Source organism: Plectropomus leopardus, chromosome 10 (assembly GCF_008729295.1).
Source record: "Plectropomus leopardus isolate mb chromosome 10, YSFRI_Pleo_2.0, whole genome shotgun sequence".
Lineage (NCBI taxonomy): Eukaryota > Metazoa > Chordata > Actinopteri > Perciformes > Serranidae > Plectropomus > Plectropomus leopardus.
The window spans coordinates 26,866,061-26,887,579 of NC_056472.1; the positions used below are offsets into that span (position 1 = coordinate 26,866,061).

At 39.0% G+C, this 21,519-nt stretch overlaps 1 protein-coding gene across 1 annotated transcript in view; it reads left to right on the plus strand.

Moving 5' to 3' along the window:
* Nucleotides 1-1,955: 1,955 nt before the first annotated feature.
* The window catches only part of znf385b (zinc finger protein 385B), a 34,934-nt gene continuing 15,370 nt past the window's right edge, over nucleotides 1,956-21,519 (plus strand). The window contains 3 exon segments of the mRNA XM_042495106.1: nucleotides 1,956-2,091; nucleotides 2,684-2,827; nucleotides 2,924-3,040. Of these exon segments, the coding sequence (XP_042351040.1) occupies nucleotides 1,956-2,091; nucleotides 2,684-2,827; nucleotides 2,924-3,040 (397 nt within the window).

The window sequence follows — 21,519 nt, forward strand, 5'->3', positions numbered from 1 at the left end:
TCCCCAGACATATTTTTATTCAACCTTTTGCAAAGCAGGGAAGACAAGGAAAACAAAATACATTACAATAATACTGACTTAGTTGCTAGTTGCTGATAAATCTCCTGCAGTGGGTCACACACACATCAGTATGCCACACCCTTCCTGGTCAAATGGTCTCCTGTTTATACAGGCAGCTTTCCGGCGCTGTCGCTGTTGGCTTAGAGGCGAGACAACCCGGCCCCCCCCCATACCACAATCATAACTTCATACAGAACGGTGAAGCAGTATAACGGCGCCATATTCCTGTCTTGAACAGGAAGTATAAAAGTGGCTAATGTCTATGGCAAAAATGAATGGAAGGCTAAATAACCGCTCTGGCTTCACAACTCCATGAAGATGACTTGTGGCTTTATGGCATATCCAGAACACGTTGTCACTGCAATCAGGGACAAAACACTTGACTATAGCTGCCTCATAATGTATATATGCTAAATTCTCAGTAGATCCCACAGGCTGAGCCATGGCCGAGGAGTAACAGCAGCGGCTTCCTGATTGCTGCCTTCCTAAACGTCAAGTCAGTTCAAGTCAATTTTATTCATATAGACCAAAATGGCAAATTTGCCCCAGAGGGCTTAAATGCATAGCTGGTCCAGCTGGTCTGCCGATGTTGATACTAGAGACCTTGATTTCCTCTCTAGTGCAAGACCGTATGGGCACCAGCAGCTGCTATACCACTCCATGAATTAAAAATCATCATTAGGTAACAATTCCTTTTGTGCCTTTAGCCAACACTGTGCCATTACAGCCTTAATGAGATGATCCAAATCTGATCCAAATCCCTAAAGAGAATTTAAATACAGTAGTAATGCATGTAGGTCATACGAGATAACTGAAGATGAAACAACTGAGTGGGTGGGTGTGTGTGTGTGTCCTGTCAGAGGTCATGTGATTTGGCAAAGCTGACAGAACAGCAGATGGGCACAGTCATAGACTGACCTGACACACACACACACACACACACACACACACACACACACACACACACGACGTACACACACACACATATGTCATCCTTTCTCTCTCCTCTTACTCATTACTTCATCACTCTCCCTGTGAGTGTTTGATGCTTCACACTCTGCATCCGGTGTCATTCAGGCCTCACTCCTCTTGGCCCGTCTGTCTGTCCACCTGTCTATCCGTCCACCTGTATGTCCCTCTGTGAGTGTCTCCCTTTTAGGGTCATTACTTGCTCTTGTGGTCCGTATCACCCTTATGTCAGCATTGTGTGCATTGCTGCTGTGTTTGATCAACACTGTTTTGCATCTGGAGTAGTTTTGGCGTCATGTTGCGGTTTTTCTCTGCATTTCGGTGGTAATGTCTTGGTGAACGTTAATTTTTTTTATACTTATTTTTTTAGGAAAGCCTTTTATTTTAATGACTGATTTGTACATTTGTTATATTACATGTTACATTTGTTACATTTTTTGTTTTATGTACTCTTGCTCTGTGCACACTTTTAAAATTGTTTTATTTATGTTAAATGTATATTTCTTTCTTTTATTCTTATGCACTTTGTAACTTTCTTTAGAAAAGTGCTATGCAAATAAAGTTAATGATATAATTAATTATAAAAAATAACAGTTTTAAAAAATGATTTATTCTATTAACTGATATGATGTTTTAAAAAATGCTTTTGTATTAAAGACCTCGTTATAGCAGTTTTCAAAGTTTTCAGTGATGTGTTTTCAGCTGCTGGCTGCAGTAGATCGTCACTCTTCAGGCTCGGTCACAACATGAAGTTGTGTAGTTTATATAAGTGTATAAACTAAAGTGTTAACCACTATGAATCACTTAATTTTAATTCACTATCTTACATTGTGTGTGGGCATTTTACACCTTTTTATAGTTTATATCATCTATAAAAGAATATTAAGGATGTCCATCATTGGTTATTCTCTTTTTCTTCCTCAGGGATGAAGACTCCTCTGAGTCCCTCTCAGCTCCTGGAGCGGGGGCAGATCTTTGCCTTTGGAGGGATGTGTCAAGAACTGATGGACCCGCCTACATCTACATCCATCAGTCTCTCTGTCCAGCAGACTCCGTCCTCAGGTGATTGACATGCTCCAGAACCAGTACTCTGAATTTTCTCCTACAGTCTGACTCATCCTTGATGTTTCCTCCTGACTAATCTTCATAGTTTTCTTCGACAGTTTGACCCTTCCTTTTAGTTTTCTCCTATATTAAGACTTATCCTTGATGTTTCCTTTTATAGTCTGACTCATCCTTGATGTTTTGTTTTTTTCCTAAATTCTGACTCACCCTTGAAAAGTTTTCTCCTACAGTGTGACTCATCTTTGTAGTTTTCTCCTACATGCTAATACTTCCTTGTAGTTCTCTTCTATAGTCTGACTCATCCTTGATGTTTTCTCCTAGAGCTTGCTCACCCTTGATGACTCATCCTTGATCCTTGATTTTCTCCCACAGTTTCACTCATCCTTGATGTTTTCTCCCACAGTTTTTACTCATCCTTGATGTTTTCTACTACAGTTTTACTCATCCTTGATGTTTTCTACTACATTGTGACTAATCCTTGATGTTTTCTCCTACACTTTTATTCATCTGTGATATTTTCTCCTACAGTCTGACTCATCCTTGATGTTTTCTCCTACAGTCTGACTCATCCTTGATGTTTTTCTCTCAGGTCAGGGCGGGGCCTACTCGCTGTGTGAGGTGTGTAACCTGCAGCTGACCTCTGCAGCTCAGGCCCAGCTGCACTACAATGGCAGGTCTCACCTCCGGAGAGTGAGACAGCTCCAGGCTGGAGAGACAGGACAACAGGCAGCAGGTACACTGTGACTACCACTGTCATGTGATTGCAGCAGTAGTTTATTATTGTCAGCTCCTCATATGTTGTGATGTGTCTGTATGTCTTTGACTCCAGCGGGAACTCAGTCTAGATCCCTTCCCCAGGCCACAGGGCTCAGCTCCCAGCCTGCAGGACTAACTTCGAATCCAGGCCTCAGTCCAGGGCTCAGTGCTCCCTCCAGCACGACTGCAGGTAGGACCAGTGCTGCTATGCTCCTGATGCTATTGTTCTGTGCTGACAGAGACTGATTCATCAAACATTTTGTGTCGCCTCGTGTCTGTGAGGAGTTAACGCATCACAAAGAGCAAAACTGACGTGCATGAAAATTCTGTACCTGCATAAGAGGATATGAGCCGTCAATAGTGTGTGCTCCTAACCAGACCAGACTGCAGAGATGCAAGTTGTCACGGTAACCAGACGAACATTAAGTGCTTAACAGGACATTAATTTGATAAGTCTGACTTTCTGTCTGCTGACTGAGAGTGACTTTGTCCCATCCACCATCAACAGCTGCTGCCATCTGTGAGAGGTCAGAGAGAGAGAGAGGGTGTGTGTGTTTGTGTGTGTGTGTGTGTGTGTGTGTGTGTGTGTACACATTCGTGTATCTGAGATTGACCCCCGAGAGAATAAACTGACCTTGCATTAACTCAGATCACATACTCAGTCTGTATGAGTATTGTTAGCTCCACCCAAACACCTGTCAGCGTTGTTGACGGACGTCCATGTTAATTGAAATGAACTGATCGTTCCAAAGCTAATATTTCAAGGTTTGTTGTGTTTGGAAGATTAAATTACACGTTTCCCTTAAAGCTGAACAGCAAGGAGACTATTTTTTGACAACACTTACTGACTACTTCCTGCAAAAAATAGTCCCATAAAAAAACACTGTAAAACCGCAACTTGTTGTTTTTACATTTCTGGTTTTGTTTTTGGGTCTTTCACAAATAAGACATAACGTGTAATTGCTGAGTTTTAGCTGAGCATTTAGGTGGAATTTGTTGCTTTGGACAGAGCCATGCTCGTTGTTTTCCCCCGCCTACAGACTTTATGCTAAGCTAAGCTAACTGCTGAAGTGGCTGCTGGTTTTAGCTTCACTCTTAACGCACAGACATGACAGTGGCATCGATATTCTCTAAATCTGGGTAAGAAGGTGAGGAAGCTTATTGCCCAGAATGTCGTGTGTTAGCTCTGGCATTTTATGTTCACACTGTTAAGTTGGAGGCAAGGGTTTTTAAGCATTTTCATTACGGTTTAATCATTGCAGCAGTCTTTCTAAGTACTTCTGGCTCCCTCTGCTGCTGAAATCACAGTCTGAGCTTTTCACATTGCCTGACCCTCTTTGGCTCTGTGATCATCTGTGACTGGAACAGTTTCAGAGCGTCTTTAGTGATTCAGACCCAGTTTTTAAAGTCAAACTGCTGGTCAACAGAGTGGAAATGTGCTGCGAGATGCAAAGGAGTTAAAGTGGAGCAGACAGCAGCGGGTCATTAAACTGGGACATGGCACAGCTCCGAAACCACACTGACATTACTCAAAGACACCGCTTGCATTGATTCTTGTCATTACATTATATTTGGTGTTTGTCCCCTAAATGTACCTGTCTGCACAAAAATATGCAGTGATAACACTTTCATGGGAATCAACTTTGAATATAGTGTCCCAGTTTTTTGTCCTTATTTTCTTGATGAGAGAAAAACACAATGCAAAACTGCCACCGAAAATCTGCCATATAACTTTATTTATATAACACCTTTAAAAACAGAGTTTACAAAGTGCTTTGACAAAGAAAAGCAAAGCAGAAGCAAGATACCCCAAAAGCAATATATCAACGTAAGCAAAAAAATAATGCTAAACCAAGACCAGACTAAAATTCAGGTAGAATTAAACAAGAACATAATAGAAAGAAGACAGGCAATTATGAAAAGAGATTAAAATTTAAAAAATTTTATGATCCTGCTAATTAATTAGCAGGATCATGAAATAAATAGAATAACAGTCTCACACACACATATACCCAAGTGCACGCGTGTGTGTGTGTGCAGGAGCAGCAGCTGTAATTACATACCATGTGTCCATATCAGTACAGGCTACAGTAACACTGATTAAAGATTAAATCACACACACACACACACACACCCACACACCCACACACACACACAACTCAGCCTGAATGGTCATGTCTTTCTCTCTCTCTTTCTTTCTCTGTCCATTACGTGATGCTCCCTCGACCATGAAAAGCTCTTTGGCCTGAACTCAGCTCCTCTAGGCCAGTGTGTGTGTGTGTGTGTGTATATATATGCGTGTGTATGTGTGTGTGTGTGTGTGTGTGTGTGTGTGTGTGTGTGAGAGAGAGACAGTGACCTGGCTGGCAGGGCAGCCTATCAGCAGTCAGGTCAGATGACATCATAGTCGATATAAACATGAGGACAGTCGACAAGATTTGTGAGCTCCTCAATCAACGATGTTCGTATAAAACTGCTAGAATCATTTAGTTTGTATTGATTATTGTGTAAAATCAAGTTATGGTGTCAAGTTATATGTCTTTTTTTTTTTTTTTAATCTATCTAACTTCAAAAAAATCTGCATTCTGTAAGAACTCATGCATCACTGGAAATGAAAGAAGTACCCTTAATTTTTTCATTAAGTGAAAGTATTAATACAACAAGTACAAAGTATATAGGTATCATCATAAAATGTACTAAAAAATCAGAGTAAAAGTTCTCACTGGGTAGAATAAACTTGTCATTGGTATATTGTTATCTTTTGTATTACTTAGTTATTATTCCTGATTATTATTATTATTATCCTATTATTGCATCAGTAAGCAGCATTTAATGCTGTAACTGGCGAAGGTGGCGCTCATTTTAACGACTTAATATTCTGTTGGGTAGTTCAGTCTATAATAATGCATCAAAATTTATAAACTGATATGTTTTGTGTGTAAAATCTTAGTATGTTAAGCAGTAACTACAGCTGTCAGGATAAATGTAGTCAAATGTACAGAGTAGTAAAAGATACAGTATCTCTCTCTGAAATGCAGCAGAGTTCTTCTGCCCACACTGTGTGTGTAGGTGCACAGCTACAGTATGCAGCAAGCTAAACACATTTTCAGTAAGGTTATAGATGAGAAATGGCATTAGTTAGCTTTTTTTGCAGTAAAATGATCACAGAAAAAAAATCGATAATCACAAAGCAGCTGCAATAAAAAAGCGCTTGTAAATAATGTCCAAAAAGAGCCAGGCAACAGCATCTAGAAGCCACTGAGGCTGTCAATTTAGCAGGCGAGTGGTTAACAAAATGCAGCGGTATGCAAATGCATCATTTTGATGACAGAGGAAAAAGATGAGGCCATTGGGAATATCACGTTTTACTCAGACATATAAGATTATGAAAAAAGTCTACATGACTAAAATTACGATTGTAATTCTCTGTCTTTCTGTCTGAAAAATGCAATTTCAATGTGTGAATGTTTGGAAGGGTTGTAGCGTGTGACAAATGGCTTAGTATTCACTTCAGTGACTATGGGAATAAGGGAAAGGTCATAATCTTTACTTTCGTTCACTTTTCCCACTGGAATGAATAGACTAAGGGCTGCTGCTACTCCCCTAAAGGGGCGGGGCAGTGGCAAAACCTACGTGACGCAGGTATAGGAAATTAATCAAAAGTGGGCCGTCTTGGTTTATCTTTGGTGTAAAGTAGCATCAAATTGAAATAGTCAAGTGAAGTACAGTTAGAAAACCTCAAACTGTGTTTAAACACACAGTGCTTAAGTAACTTAGTTCATTTCCAGCACTACTAAACACATACATAATATACAAAGGTGTGAAAACAGACAAATTTAAATAAAATCAATAAATTAATTTTTTTTTAAAAGTGCACCTTAAAAACGCAAAATTACAAACATGCAAGCAGTACGAGAAGAAGAGCCAAAATTAGGTAGATGAAAATATAAAAACTATGGTTTTCTCAGACTTAGGAGCTGACAGAAGGGGAGGAGAGTGTTTTCTCTCACTAAACACACTCAGTTTTCACCTCAGTGACAGTTAGTGACCACTAGGAGGCAGCATTAACACTCACACACACACTTAGGCACACACACACAAACACACTGTAACTAATGAAAGAAGTGAACTCCCATGATCCACATGTTAAGTACAAATGAAGAGATTAACTCACATGAGACTAATAACATTTTCAATATTTGGGCTCCCCCCTCCTCCTCTCTTCAGTATTCAGCGCGGGCAGAGAGTCGTCACTCGGCACTAAGGACAACAACACTAATGTGCTCCGACTGTCTAATGCTGTATTACAGTAGATATATGCTAAAGAATACAGTGTGTAATGTATTTCAGGGAGGAGACTCAAGTTTCCTCAAGTAAAGTTTCATTTTAATGAGACCCGCTGTTTTCCTGATTGGTTTCTTACGCAGTGGAAATGTCAAAATCAGCTCACCTTTTCCTTTCTTTGCCTTTCAAGTGAAAGTTTGTGTGAGTGTGTGAGAGAGCTAGCTCTAATTAGCTCTCCTGGGCTAATAAAGGTCAGCGTGTTGTCCTGCTGATTCCTCATACATAATGAGAACCAGACAGTTATTAATAGACACCCATTGTAGAAATGTGTGTGTTTGTGTGTGTGTGTGATGGAGAGACTGAGCAGGTGTCGATGTGTGGTTTTGTGTTGATGTATTCAGCTGTGTATGAATAGACCTTGCTGACAGATACACACACTCATGGTGCTGTACGGTGGTGACAATAGGCTCAGAGAGGCGGGGGGTGCGTTGGAGTGTATGACCAGATTTGAACTTGAGATGCTGCACCCACATGACCTACATCTGTGGTCACCAGACGACAGCTTGTAATACAATATACTGTATGTTGATTAGATAAGTAAGTAAGAAAAGTTGATCATTTATAGCACCTTTCACAGATCAAAATCACAATGTACTTTACATACAAGAGCGGTGATAATTAGTCCAAAGCTGACAAGTAAAGTCGACCTGAGATGAGGGCAGAGACACGCATATACTACTTTCTCACCAAAATTAGAACGTGAACGCAGGTTTGAGTGTTTCAACTAGCCACTGGAAAGCGAGTCTGACTTTCTGTCAGCTGGTGTGTGTATGTGTTGTCTTGTTGGTGTGTCCGTGTGATGTCACAAACAGGCAGTGGAACAGGTAAACAGTAGAAAGGAGGAGGATCAGTGATCTTTGAAAATGCTTCAGAGGTTTCCTCTCTTTATTTATCCCTTACTTATTAAGTTCCCCTTTCCAACTCGGTGCAGACTAATTTCACAATGTTTGAACGCTGCTTAGGAGGAGATGGAGGGTAATTAGTGACGGTGGGTCTTTGCATGTTGCCGGTTAAGGAACTAAAATTTGGGTGTTGTGTTTCAATCAATGCCAATTGGAGCCAGAGGCAATACAAACCTGTGTCTACTGCAGAGTCATTTGACCTTGATGTGAACGCCAATTGTACGTATTGCATTAAAAACCCAGGTGTTAGCGGGTGATAGCGTTTTTTTTTTTGTGCAGTGGAAATGAGGTTATATACAACAAGGAATAAAACAAATAAAAGTTAATAAATAATATGAATGATGCTTCTAACAAAATGCCTGTGTGAATGAAAATGTTTTCAGCTGCTTCACGATGTTATCATACGAATCGGGGGACACAACACAAACACTACAGAAAAGCAAAAATTAACAAACAGATAATTCTGCTAACTGTACACCGTGTGTGCCGCCATATTGCTGTAACATCAGTTCAACTGACGCGGTCTACATAGATCTTGCCCAAATTTCCGATTTGGTATACCGACTTGCATTTTTCCAAGTCGGAGGTCGTCTTTTTCCTAAGCTCTAAGCACAATGAGAGGTTAACTTAGCCTGTTAACTTCAGGCTAACTTCTTTCACTTTAATCAGCAGGTGGCAAGCAAAACACAGGAGTTTAGCTCGGGTCTTGAGAATTTATAGCATTTATTCACTGACAAACAGCCTCAACTGTTTACACGTTGCACTGCTCTGTGATATTCAAACTCTCTGCTCCGGTCGCTGCAGCCTCATTGTCACTATCACCGGCCAAACGAGCTGTATCTCTCTTGGCCACACACCTGCTATACACACAATGTGGCACTGAAATTTGTGTCGTGATTCAGTCCGGTAGGTTCAGCACATAGAGGAAGATTTAGCACCTAACCCTAGTTTTGAGAGGCTGATAATCGTAGTGTATCTAGTAAATGGCTTTGTGCGGTATTGGGGACTGAGAGGATTAATTAAGGTGAGGTATAAAACTGGAACTGGCTGGACGAGGACTATGTACAGCAAAAAAAGCATAGAGAAGTTAATAAAGGAGAGGCTGTATTTGTAGAGAAACAGTAGACAACCAGTTGGACTTGTAGCGGTAAAGGACTGTAGAAGCTCTGTTAGAATACAAGAAGGACCGATAAAGGACTGGTTGAGGATAATCTCTGTAAACAAATATGCATATGTGTGCAAAATCTGTGAGCACTATTGGAACAGCGTTTAGCATCGTAAGCATTCTGGTTTCTGTTCACCAGTAAACTGTCTGTGTGTAGAGGCAGAAAGTATTAGCCGAAATCTCGGAACCCGCTGACTATAATTGTAGAACAATTCATCTTTATATTTATTTTTTCCTTTTTTTAAAGCAAATTCTGCATTCGTATACAGATCTCTGTTCATAGAGATTAGCTGAAATGAAGAGCGAATGGAAGGGAAAGTCTTGGCTCAGATATGTGCTTGCTCAAACAGATATCCCAAAATATTGGCCATCTCCCCCAGGACAATCGGTTTATCGCTGTCAGACTGTTAGGCGTTGGGTTCCAAGATTGGGTTGAGGATAGCTGTTGTTTTGCTCCTCCAGTCCTGTTTATTTGTCTTTTCAATCATGCACTTTTCTGTTAACTTGCTTTCTTCTTTTTTATTTTTCTCTCTTCTTTTATCTTCATTGTTTTGTTTGTTGCTGCTTTTTTGTAAAATCATTTCGTAGTTTATATAATTGCTGTTTTCACCTTTTTTCTTTTTTAAAAACGCACTCTGCGTTTTGTTCTTGAGTATTAGATAACTAGTAGCCTCTTCTTTGAATCACGGTGCCATGAACTGGCTGAGAGTGTGTGAACAACACTGAGATAGAGAGACAGTGAAAGAGGGATTTCCATTGAGACGGAGTCGCTGTCATCACTGCTCACCCTGAATATCATCACCTCACTGATTCAAATATACTGCACACTCTCTTTCTCGCTGTGTGTCGGTCGCCCTCCTCTCGCCACAAAAGTGTCCCTCTGCGCTCACACAGACAGACAGTCAGGTGGCGATTCTCCGCTGTTTGGTTTGGGTTTTCTCTTCGTTGCTTTTTGTCATCGGGGGAGCAGATGATTGAAGGGGGAGAGAGGTGGAGGGGGAGGAGGAGGAGGTGAGACAGCTGTCTCCCTGTCGATGATGTGGAGTAGTTTCCTGAGTCGAGGTACGTAATCCTTCTGTCTGTTTGTGTTTGAGCTCCACATATAGCTGCTGTGGTTTTTAGTTTTAGCGTTTTTTATCTGTGGCTCTTATGAGTGAGTGGGTTTGTTTTCGCGGAGCACGGAGGGGGATTACATGACCCGCAGGTCGTGACCTGGACTCGAATCTTAAACTGAGGTCTTTCTGCTGGTAATGTGTTCAGTCTGAAGTAGATTTAGTTAGCCGTGCATCACACGTTGGTTGTAATTACTGTTACAATGATTATTATTTTCACATCACTGCAAATTCTCTCATTTCTTGGAGCTGCTTTACTTTTTTGCAGTGTTATTACAGTTAATATATTCAAAAAATCAGTCCTTTCCATTCATCTTTTGTTTGGAGCTGGAGTACAAAAGTTGTGCTATTGATGAAGAGAAGATGGGATGAAGGCTGATGGAAGCTGATTTAAACTATAAAGGATGATGACAAGATATCTGTGACAAAATTAGAACCTGAGAGAGCTTTGGTACTATTTGACGATTATTATTATTATTTTTAAATGTTTAAAATTAATGGTAAGTGTAATTTAAAGGTTCTGCGTGTGACAGAGTATCAATATAACATCAAACCACTACTTGCTATGTTGGCTTAAGATACAGTGGTGTTATGGTAACCTGAGCAGAGAATGAAGCAACGCTACCTCTGTGTGTGTTGTAGTCCGAGCTTCTCTGTGGTTTGTTTTGGTAAGCCGGTCCGGCCGCGCGTGCATGTTCGTGCATAGAGCTAAGGGCTGGTGGGCACTACGCTTGTGTAAAGACGCATATGAGCACAGTGCAAAGAGGGCACAGAGCTAGCAATTGGGATATTATGCACTAAAATGCACATGCAGCTGGACAGGCTTACCGCAAAAAAACACAGAGAGGCTAGGATTACAACACACACACACACACACACACACACACACACACACACACTCCATTCTCCCCTCAGGATGCCATTACTCCGCTATATCTTTACACAGCAAAAGGTTTGCTGCTATATTAATGCTCTGACTGTGCACACACAGAACCTTTAAGGGATTACCCAAAGTTACTAAATTAATCATAAGGGGAGTGTGAGAGTGTGGGCCAATTTTCATGGCAGTCTATCCCACAGTTGTTTTATAAAACAACAATTATTATATTTACTTAAAAAAAACCCACAAATGTAAACTTCATGGTTGCGCTATGAAAAGTCAGGGGATCACTACAGTCAGTATCATCCTCTGAGGACCAAAAATGTCTGTTAAGAGCCTCGAGCTGACCTGGTAGAGTGTGTACCCGGTATGGATTGAGCCCTTTGAAGTGGGACTCAGGAACCGGGTTTGATTCTGACCTACAGCCCATTGCTGCATGTCATCCCCTCTCTCTCTCCCACCTTTCCTGTCTAGCTGTCCTAGCAATAAAGACAAAATGCCAAAAAATAATCATTAAAAAAAAAGAACATTTCATCCTCCCAGCAGTCGAGATATTTCAGGGCTCTGGACCAAAGTGCTGGTATGACATTGCATCTAAAATTAGTTTCCTTGAGTCATCGTCTTCTCTTTCTTGATATGCCAACTTTTACACCTCAATAAAGTCTTCAAAGTTCTGGCATTTCCACTCAGAATATTTTTCATGCAGAGTAAAAATGCACATTAACTAATAGAGATGGAAATGTACCTCCTGTGGTCTCAGCTACAAACAGTTCAACACACTGTGCAGCTTCTCTCGCTTTGTCTTCCTATGTGCACTCAAATCTGAGTGACTGTTCACACAGAGGACGTTTTCCAGGAATGCCATTAGCTAAATGAACATTTTGGATTATTTTTACACAGAAAACTTTAGAGGATTCTTGGAAGAAACTGTAAATTGGATTAGAGAGAAAGTAAAGGCCGTGATAGGTCCACTGAGTCTGTGACTACATCCTGTCTGTCTGACATTCCTCTCATTATAGATAGCGTGACTGCTGTGATTACCCACACACTGCTGCTCATCATCACATCACTGTGTGTGTGTGTGTGTGTGTGTGCGTGCGTGTGTGTGTGTGTGTGTGTGTGTGTGTGTGTGTGTGTGTTTGTCTCTTTCACACACACACACTCATGCACAATTGTTTCCCTTGTTTGGCTTTAGTTCTGCAGATTAAACCTGAGCTTCATCCCTCACTGTTTCTCAGAGATGTTTTTTCTTTTTTTTTCTGAAGCACTAATACGAAATTATAAAAATAGAGTTCACAAAAATAAAATTTAATTGATACATTTAGGATCTGTTGTCTCTATGTTGGTAGTGATTTTACTTTGAGAGCACACAGTTGACGGTTTTGGTTTCAGTTGCCAAGGACAGGTTTCATAAAGAGATTTTAGACTGGTCTGTTGTCGTGACAGCTACCCAAATAAAGATGGACTTACTGTAAGCCTAAAAAATTAACCACTCGATCCCCAGGCTAACTCAGAACTGAGAGCCATGTTTATCATTGACATCTGCGCTACATTTTTAACATTCTTGGCTGGAAAAATTCCCTGTGTGTAACTGTTGACTTTCTCCATGAGGCAAACATTTTCTGCTGGTGTGAGTGGAGCGGGGAGGTTTGATGCTGGTCAGTCATGCTTTTTGTTTGAAAAATATACTAAAATAATGCAGAGTCATGGTAAATTTACTAAACTAAATGTCTGTGAATTCTAGTTAGGTCTAGGTCTTGTGAAGGCGGTGGAATGACTCAAGATCTGAGTCAAAACTGATAATTATAGTCCCTCATCTCATCTGTGACGCCTGACGACTTTGCTGATATGTAGACTACGTCGTCCCGATGTTTCAGGTAGCAAAGTAGATAGATTGCGGAGAAGATAGAAGATTTAGATTCACTGTTTGCTTTGCAGAATGCGTCTTCATTTTCTCTTCTGCTTTTAATCTTGAAGAGTCTTCTCTTCAACAAAATGGTCTGTCTCTGTAGGGATCCATGTCTTAATGTTGTCACTTACAATGATTTTAAGCCTGTCAGTGACAAAAAAGAACTACTGGACTTAAACTAACAGTGCAAATGTGCCCTGACTGGTTACATTACAGCCAGTTTCAACGCTGCTGGCTGCAGTGGTCTTCCTCAACACTGTAAAACGAGGTTATTTCTTTGAAATAAAAAAAAAATGTGTTGGGGTAGCCTTAAATTTTTAAAATGACTAAATTTGAGAAGAAAAGTTGAATTATTGGCTCAACTGGTCCTCTCAAATTAAGTCAACACCACACATTTAAAAAAAAAAAAAAAGCTTAAACGGTGGTTTCTTTTTACAGTGAACACTGGACCAATTTAAAAAACTTTGTCACTGAGACATAAAACCATAGGGGGTAAAGGGTCCAGGTGGAAAGTACATAAGTTTCCCACACATCACAGGTGCTGCAAAAAAAAAAAAAAATCCTCTAAGATGAATAACAGGACAGATCAGATAAAGATACATGGCTTCTTTTTATTTTCCACTTTTCTCTGTGATTTCAAAATAAAGTGTTCCTCCCTACGGTTTTATTAGGGCTGCCCACTGAAAGTCGGAGTATCCAATCATCAGTTGGGGTCAAGCAGTCATGTTTTTTATTTGTTTTTTGCTTGTCAGTGTGCTGTGCAGTCTAGGATTGGGGACAATTTGGTCCCCAGATTTTGCTGCAGAGTGAGGGCTCTTGACTGTCACAATCCTCTATACAGGTAGCTGCGGACATGCAGGCAGCTGCACAGAGGGGCAGAAACCTTCTTCTGCTTAGAAGTGGTAAATTTACAGCTCACAGCAACTAAGTGTGACAGCCTCTGGCTGTTGTTTGATATCTAGTGTCTTTTTTCCATCCCTCGTGAGCGCAGTTACCTTGTTTACATTATTTTGTGAATGCTGCTGTCACAGTGAAAATCCCTGTGAGCCCATTCAAACTTAATATGGAAACAAAAATATCGCCAAATATTTATATTCAGTGGTTGAATCTGGCCAGCCTAGTTTTTTCACAACATTTTCCAGCATTGAGTAGGTTGTTTTCCATCTTGAGGTGGGACTATGTTCACTTCCTGCCCTACGAAACATTCCTGATTGAGCGATATTTTAAAATCCACTTTTCATATTAACAATCTAACATATTTATTCCCATCCCTGATTATCAAATAACACAAAATCATCAGCATGCTGTTAGTTCTGTCTAACATTTAAATTTACAGTGATAGTTTGGTTTTAATCAGATGATTAGACTGCATTATTTCCACTGAGTCGCAGACTGGAGCTCTCCTGTCTGCTTTCATATTCCTGACTGGTCTGATGTGTGTGGGTCTGTGTGGGTCTGTGTGTGTGTGTTATTTTGGATGAAGAAGGATCTGAACGTGACCTACTTAAACACACACACATACAGGCTTGTTATGCTAATGTGTGTGTTTCTCTGCATAATAATAATGCGGTGTGATGTCTAATGCTGCCGTCAGCAGAACACTAAGTCTGTGTCGCTCTGCCTCGCTCCTTCTCCGCGGATAAGGAATGTTTAAGATGCAGATGAAGGTAGTGAGACGGGTTCTCCTCCCAGTAGGATAACTGGTGTATTAGCATTCTGCGTTCTTCCAGGCTTCATCTTCAGCCGCAGTGATTTCAGCTGCAGAGGGAAGCCAGTGAGGGATCACCTCATTGTACTGTGAGGGACAAAACGGAGCCCACTTTTACCCAGCTTCACTTTTAGAAATAGAAAGTTGTTTGGTGCTCATGGAGCTGATCTTTGTCTTGATTTATAAATTATTTGATGGAACCAAGATGAGGTTAACTTAGCTTAAACAGTGAAAGCAGAGGGAAACGGCCAGCATTGCTATGTCTAGATAAAAAAATAAAAAAAACCATATATAATATATATATATATATTCATATATATACACACACACACACACACACACACACAAACACACACACACACATATACATATATATATATATATATATATATATATATATATATATATATATATATATGCCAGCACCTGTAAAGGTCAGTAATTTTGAATACTTTTGATTTAACTCTTTGGAGATTGGCATCACTTTTCTTTTACAAGTATTTAAACCTTGAAACCTTGAGCAATTTCTTTCAAAAACATGGGTAAAATGAGTAATGAGAAGAAACTTGGTAAGAAATGTTGCATAAATTGCAAAAAAAAATTAGAAATTTCAGAAAATTATTTGAAATGAGGGAAAAATGCTCAGGGAAAAAGAAAAAAAAGCTAGAAAAATATTTTCTACATATCATAGTTACATTTGTAAAAACTATTGTTACAGAATTCTTATAATTTTTAATACTTTTTCCAGGTCATTTTATTGTTGTTGTTTTTTTCTTAATTTTTCCTTTTTTTTATTTTTATTTGTTAGTTTTCTTCTTTTGTATAATTTTCAGGTCATTTTAACTAATGTCTTTCTAATTTCTGGGTCATTTCCTCTTTCATTGCTCATAACTTCTTCCTTTGTTTTTGACAGAATTGAAGCCAAACTGCTCAGGTTTCAAAGAGTTATCCATTACACATAGAAATGTTTGTAGTTTTGGGGAGAGTTACATGCCAGAATGAGCACAATATATATTAATACAAAGATGCAGATGTGCCAAAAACAGAAAGCAAGCAATCTAGCAAATCAATTTACAAAATTATCTACAACTATTTTCACAATCAGTCGTTTTGAGTAATTTTTTAAAGAACAAATGATAAAATTCTCAGGTTCCAGCTTGTCAAATGTTGATTTATTTAATTCATTTAAAAGAGACCATGTACTGTTTAAAAACACTGCAGCAGATGGTAGCTTTAAGGTCATTTACATCTGTAGTTCCTCAGAAGGTCAAAACAGAGAAACAGCACAGTAGCAAACAGTAAAGAGAGAAAAAATAATTCAAAACACGCAACACAAAACTTCACAGCTGTGAATATTTTCTGTTGTTTTGAGCTGTCTATATTCGTAAACAGAGCATCTCTGGCTTTTTGGACTGTTTGTTGGACAACATGAGACATTTGATCATCTTACAATGAGTGTGTGGAGGGAGGAGGGGGCTTCACGCTGTTTGACACACACTCCTTTTGGAGCATACTGACACCTTTACTGCGGGTCAGTCAGTGTTGGCTGGAGTCAGTTAGAGTGAAACTGAAACATGTGATATCACACTTTAATTATCCTAATGTGTGTTACATTAACTGCGAAGCAGCCGGCTTTGTGTTTTGTGTGTGTCTCTCTCTCTTCTTAAACACACACATATACACATGCACACACACTTGTGCTCTGTGTAACAGGAGACGGTGTGAACCAACAACTGCAGCAACACACACTCGAAGAAATGACTTCTGCAGAGTAATTTAATCTGTAATCGTACAATATAATCTGTAAGTAATGTTGGGTCATCTCTTTTTTTCCTCCCTGTCTATGTCTCGCTATCTCTTTTCTCTCTCTTTCTCTGTGCATTTACATCCACCTCTTTTATGCACATTTTGAATTTGTGCGTGAGTGTTAATGCAAGAAAAAAGGACCTCAAGATATCGCAAAAAACAGTTTTTACGCTTGAAGGAGGCGGAAAAGTTGTATCTATAAAAAAGAGCAACCAAGTGAAATAGAAACAGATTCAACAACAAGTTATCATCATTTCATAGGTATTTTATAGGCGAGCTCTCTTTTTCATCCGAGGAGGCTTTTAACACGTTTATGTATTCACGCAGATCTGTTAGCAGAACTCTTCAAAGAGCAAACAGCTGCAGTTTCAAACTTTGTACTTCTGTTGTGCAGTGTGCTCTTGATTGTTAGACATCCATTTTTTTATTTTTCCTTTATTTTAGGCCTGATTGGTTATTTTAATTATCTTGTTACGCTCTCTCTTCTGCAGTGGCACCTGTCTGAAGAAGCGGCATCTATTGCCCATCTAGATGCACCAACTCCCAATATTCACATAACATCCGATGGAAAAGAGAAAAAAAAGACATTTTCCTTTGCCAATTTTATGAAAATTTGGCTAAAATTACCTTTGGATGGAAACCCGACCTCTCTCTCACTCTCTCATACACACTCTCTCATATACACACATACACACACACACACACACACACACACACACACACACGCTCCCGCTCTCTCGCCTCTCTTTCTCAGCGTGTCTCTCTTTTTTTTCTCTCTCTATCTCTCTCATCCCCAGGGATTGAGTTTCTTCTCTGTGGAGGAAATGGCAGCAGGGGATTAAGAAGTCACACACACACTCACACTCACACACACACACATACACACACACACCTGACGCTCGGGGTTTGGGGGTTCAGATAGCGATGACACATGCCACTCTTGCTCCAGTCAACTGATACACTCTCTCTCTCTCTCTCTCTCTCTCTCTCTCTCTCTCTCTCTCTCTCTCTCTCTCTCTCTCTCACACACACACACACACTCACACACACACACACACACAGGCTCTCACACAGTGAGTGGTGGGTGTGTTTGGCTTTTGCTCTTTGGTTCGTAAAAAGACGAGATCAGAGTAACACGGAGCGACGAGAATAGATCACAGCAGGGTACAGTAGACGACAGAGCAGCAGAACACAGTAAATACAGACCGACAAACAAAAGACAAAAGAAAAAAGTCAAATCTGGATCAAGACAAAGAAAAAAAGACGTCTGGTTCAGGTAGGAACCTTTAATTTCAATAAATGCCGTCCTCTTCACCGCCATCCTCCTCCTCCTCTTCCTCCGCCTTCATCACTTCCTGCTGCCTGTTGTCTGCCCGCTGCTGTCGGTTTCACTTTAACTGCAGCCGTTCACATCACTTTACAGTCTGATTAACAGCACCAGATGTTTCTGTTCCCTCTGCTCTGTTGGATGATGATATAACAAAACTGCAATAATGATATTCTGACGTTTATACCTCAGAAAATACTCTGTCACATAACTGTTATCCAAAACACCGTTCACCTTCATTCACCAAACTCTGAAATTAGTCAACGTTTATCCAATATCCAGAGATGGATTTATTAAATCCACCGAGAGTTTTGACCTCAGAGTGGCAACGACGCAAGTGTAGCTCAATTTAAATTTAAGCCTCCACAAACACATGGCCCATCTACACTCATTATGTCTGATTAGACCTCTTATCAAGTGTGTGTGTGTGTGTGTGTGTGTGTGTGTGTGTGTGTGTGTGTGTGTGTGTGTCTTCTTTAACACTTACCTCCTTCCTTTATAGTCCTTGTTAATATGGTACAAGTTACACATATCATTTTCTGTCTGATGTATTTAAGTACATTCATTCAAGCGCTGTGCTCGGGTACAGTTTTGAGGTTCTCCTTTCACATACATTCTACTACATATTATACTTTTTTCTCCACTAAAACAGTTACTTTACTAATCAAACTTTTTCCAAAAAAAAAATTAAAATCATGTCTTAAATTATATTTGTTCTCTGAAGACGAATCCTCCTTCTTGTAAAGTTTTGTTAGTTTATATTTGAGTCATATAATATTTCATATTATTTATTTATTTATTTATTTATTTATTTATTTATTTATTTATTTATTTATTTATTTATTTATTTATTTATTTATGCAATGGGCTGAGTGGTTGCTGTGCTCTTTTTCTTTTTTTTTGTTTTTTCTGAATTGACCTGCAGTGAGGCGTACTACCCTTACTGTAACGTCACATGTTGTCTGTGTGAGCTGACACTGCAGAGAAAGTCGCCAGAGATTAACTTTGTTTGAGACTAATATTTTTTGAGGTGCGCATTGGTGAGGAGTTGGTTTCGATTTTAAATTTAATTTTGGTTAGGAGAGGGGTTAGAAATAGCGTGACCCGTTCAAATATCGATGAATTGCTTGAGTTTTTTTTCTGTCTTTTTTTTGTCTTTCTGTTTGTGAGTCGATAAAGGTTTCATTCATCTTAGTTCAGGTGTAGTGTCAAAAACTTAAAGACATAGTTAATTTTTAGACACTAAAAACAGGTCAACATACTGGCATATTTTTCCACTGTTTCAGTAAATCCTTTTTTTTCTGTTTGCTTATATTTCTACAAATTTTAGCTATAATTACCAGTTGTTTTTAAGGTTTTAGTTCGACACACAAAACGATAATAATTCCCTCAGTATACTAAGTAGCTCAACTTCCTGCTACAACATTGAAATTCTGTTTACACTTTAATGCATCAGTGATAATAAACCAGTGATGCGGTTTGTACTTTCTTGATTGCAGGACTTTGACTAGTAATGTATTTTTAGTATGTGGTATTGATACATTTTACTTAAAGGATTTGAGATAACAGGATTGCTAAATGTCATTAGCTTGGTTGCTAACAGGACAATAAATTTGCACAGTTTGTTCAAGAGACATATTTGTAGCCTGGACTTTTGTTTCACATCTTTCTGTGAACATTTTCTCCTCTTGTTGGATCCGTTTATATAAAACCGTATGCTGCAACACATCTAAGTCAGGTTATGATCTGTTCCTGTATTTTAGACTTTTCGTCCGTTTGTTCCCTCAGAGTTTGGCTCTGTCAGTGCGGCTCTCTGCTGTTCCCTTTTTATGGATTTAAAGTGGATTTTCTGTATATGTTCACGCTGTAGACTGTACAACAACAAAAACAGACATGTTGTTTAACTGAATTATGCCTGCTGCAGGATATTAAAATGTTCCTGTCATGAAGAAATATACTTGATTTGACACTTTGATATCTGTGAAAACATATTTATAGCGTAACTGTTTCACAGAGTCTCTCGTAAACACATACGCACACGCAAGACGTGCGTAGTGCAGTTGAAACATGAGTTGTTATTGGCCAGCTGGTTGCTATGTGCTAGTTTTATTTTAATTACTCTTACCTGGCACTCTCTGTGTGTGTGTGTGTTTGTGTGTGTGTGTGTGTGTGTGTGTGTGTGTGTGTGTGTGTGTGTGTGAGTGTGAGTGCCTCAGTCTTGCCACCTCTTTATACTTAATTTAGCTGAGTTCAGTGTTTCATTAGATTTATGTGGGCACCTGATCAGATGCTTTTGCCCAAAAATAGTTGTTCATGTTGTCTCCGTTGTCCTCATTTTTTCCTAACTCAAACCAACATGCAGCTGATTATGACAGATGTAATTTTGTTGCTCTGTTTGCAGCAGTGTGCTGTGTAACATACAGAACGTATTAAGCTGTTATATTTTTTGTTTTTTGGGGTTTTTTTTCAAGGAAAAGGGCCATCTGCCCATTGAAGGGGAAGATACTGTACTTTGAAGTCATAGCTTTTCAAGCTGAACTAAATCTAGTTAGATTAACTAAAGCTACTTATAGTTCACACTACTTTTTAAAAAATAATAATAATATTGACAACTGACGTGACTCGAAATTATAACAACATATAATACAATAAAAATCACATGTAATTTAAAAAAAGCCATTTATTTGAGTTTATTGCAAAAAATGGTTTCTCTAAACATTTGTTTATAAATAGCAATGATAAATATGACTAACAGTGGTCAAAGGGGGTCAAATTACAGTAAAGACACATTGATAAAATAAAAATCAAAATCATTCCTTTCCTTTTATGGTCCGAAACTGTTAACTACACAAAAAAGCATCTTAACTACTTGAATCACAGTTGCAAATATGAATGTTGTATAACTACAAGAAAACTACTGCAAAATGTAGTCATTTTTGCTGAAAACAGAAAACATTGCAGGGATCCTTGAGGAGGTTCTGCAGAGTTCTTGAATGGTGAACAGTGATATTGTTCATTCATGAATTTGAGGTTGAAGATTCAAGGTTTGTCACAGAGGGTAGAATTTAAATTTTTATTTGTGTGTGTTATTTATTTGCACATACACATGTATAGAAAAGGCAAAAAAAAATAAATAAATAAATGTTTAAACATTGTGCAGGAGAACCAAACATGGCTTCCCTATTAAATTACTACTATCACTCCTGAAAGGAGGATAAAAACAAGACTAAGCAATATCACGATGATAAAAAATGAAATCAAGCTGAAATTTAACACAAATGAATCAGTGAAGTGCTATCAGTCTTTAGAGTCATTTTCAGATGTTTATTAATAAAAAAAAAAAAGATAATGCTGATATTGACTGTGGTGATGGAAGTAGGTTATTTAATTTAAGTTTTCTTGTGGAAAAACCATCATCAAAACAAATTATGATTCCAGAGTATTTTAAATGTCTTAAACATTATCTGTAGAGGATCTTTTCAAGCTGCTGTGATGCACTTTGGCTCATCAGCGCAC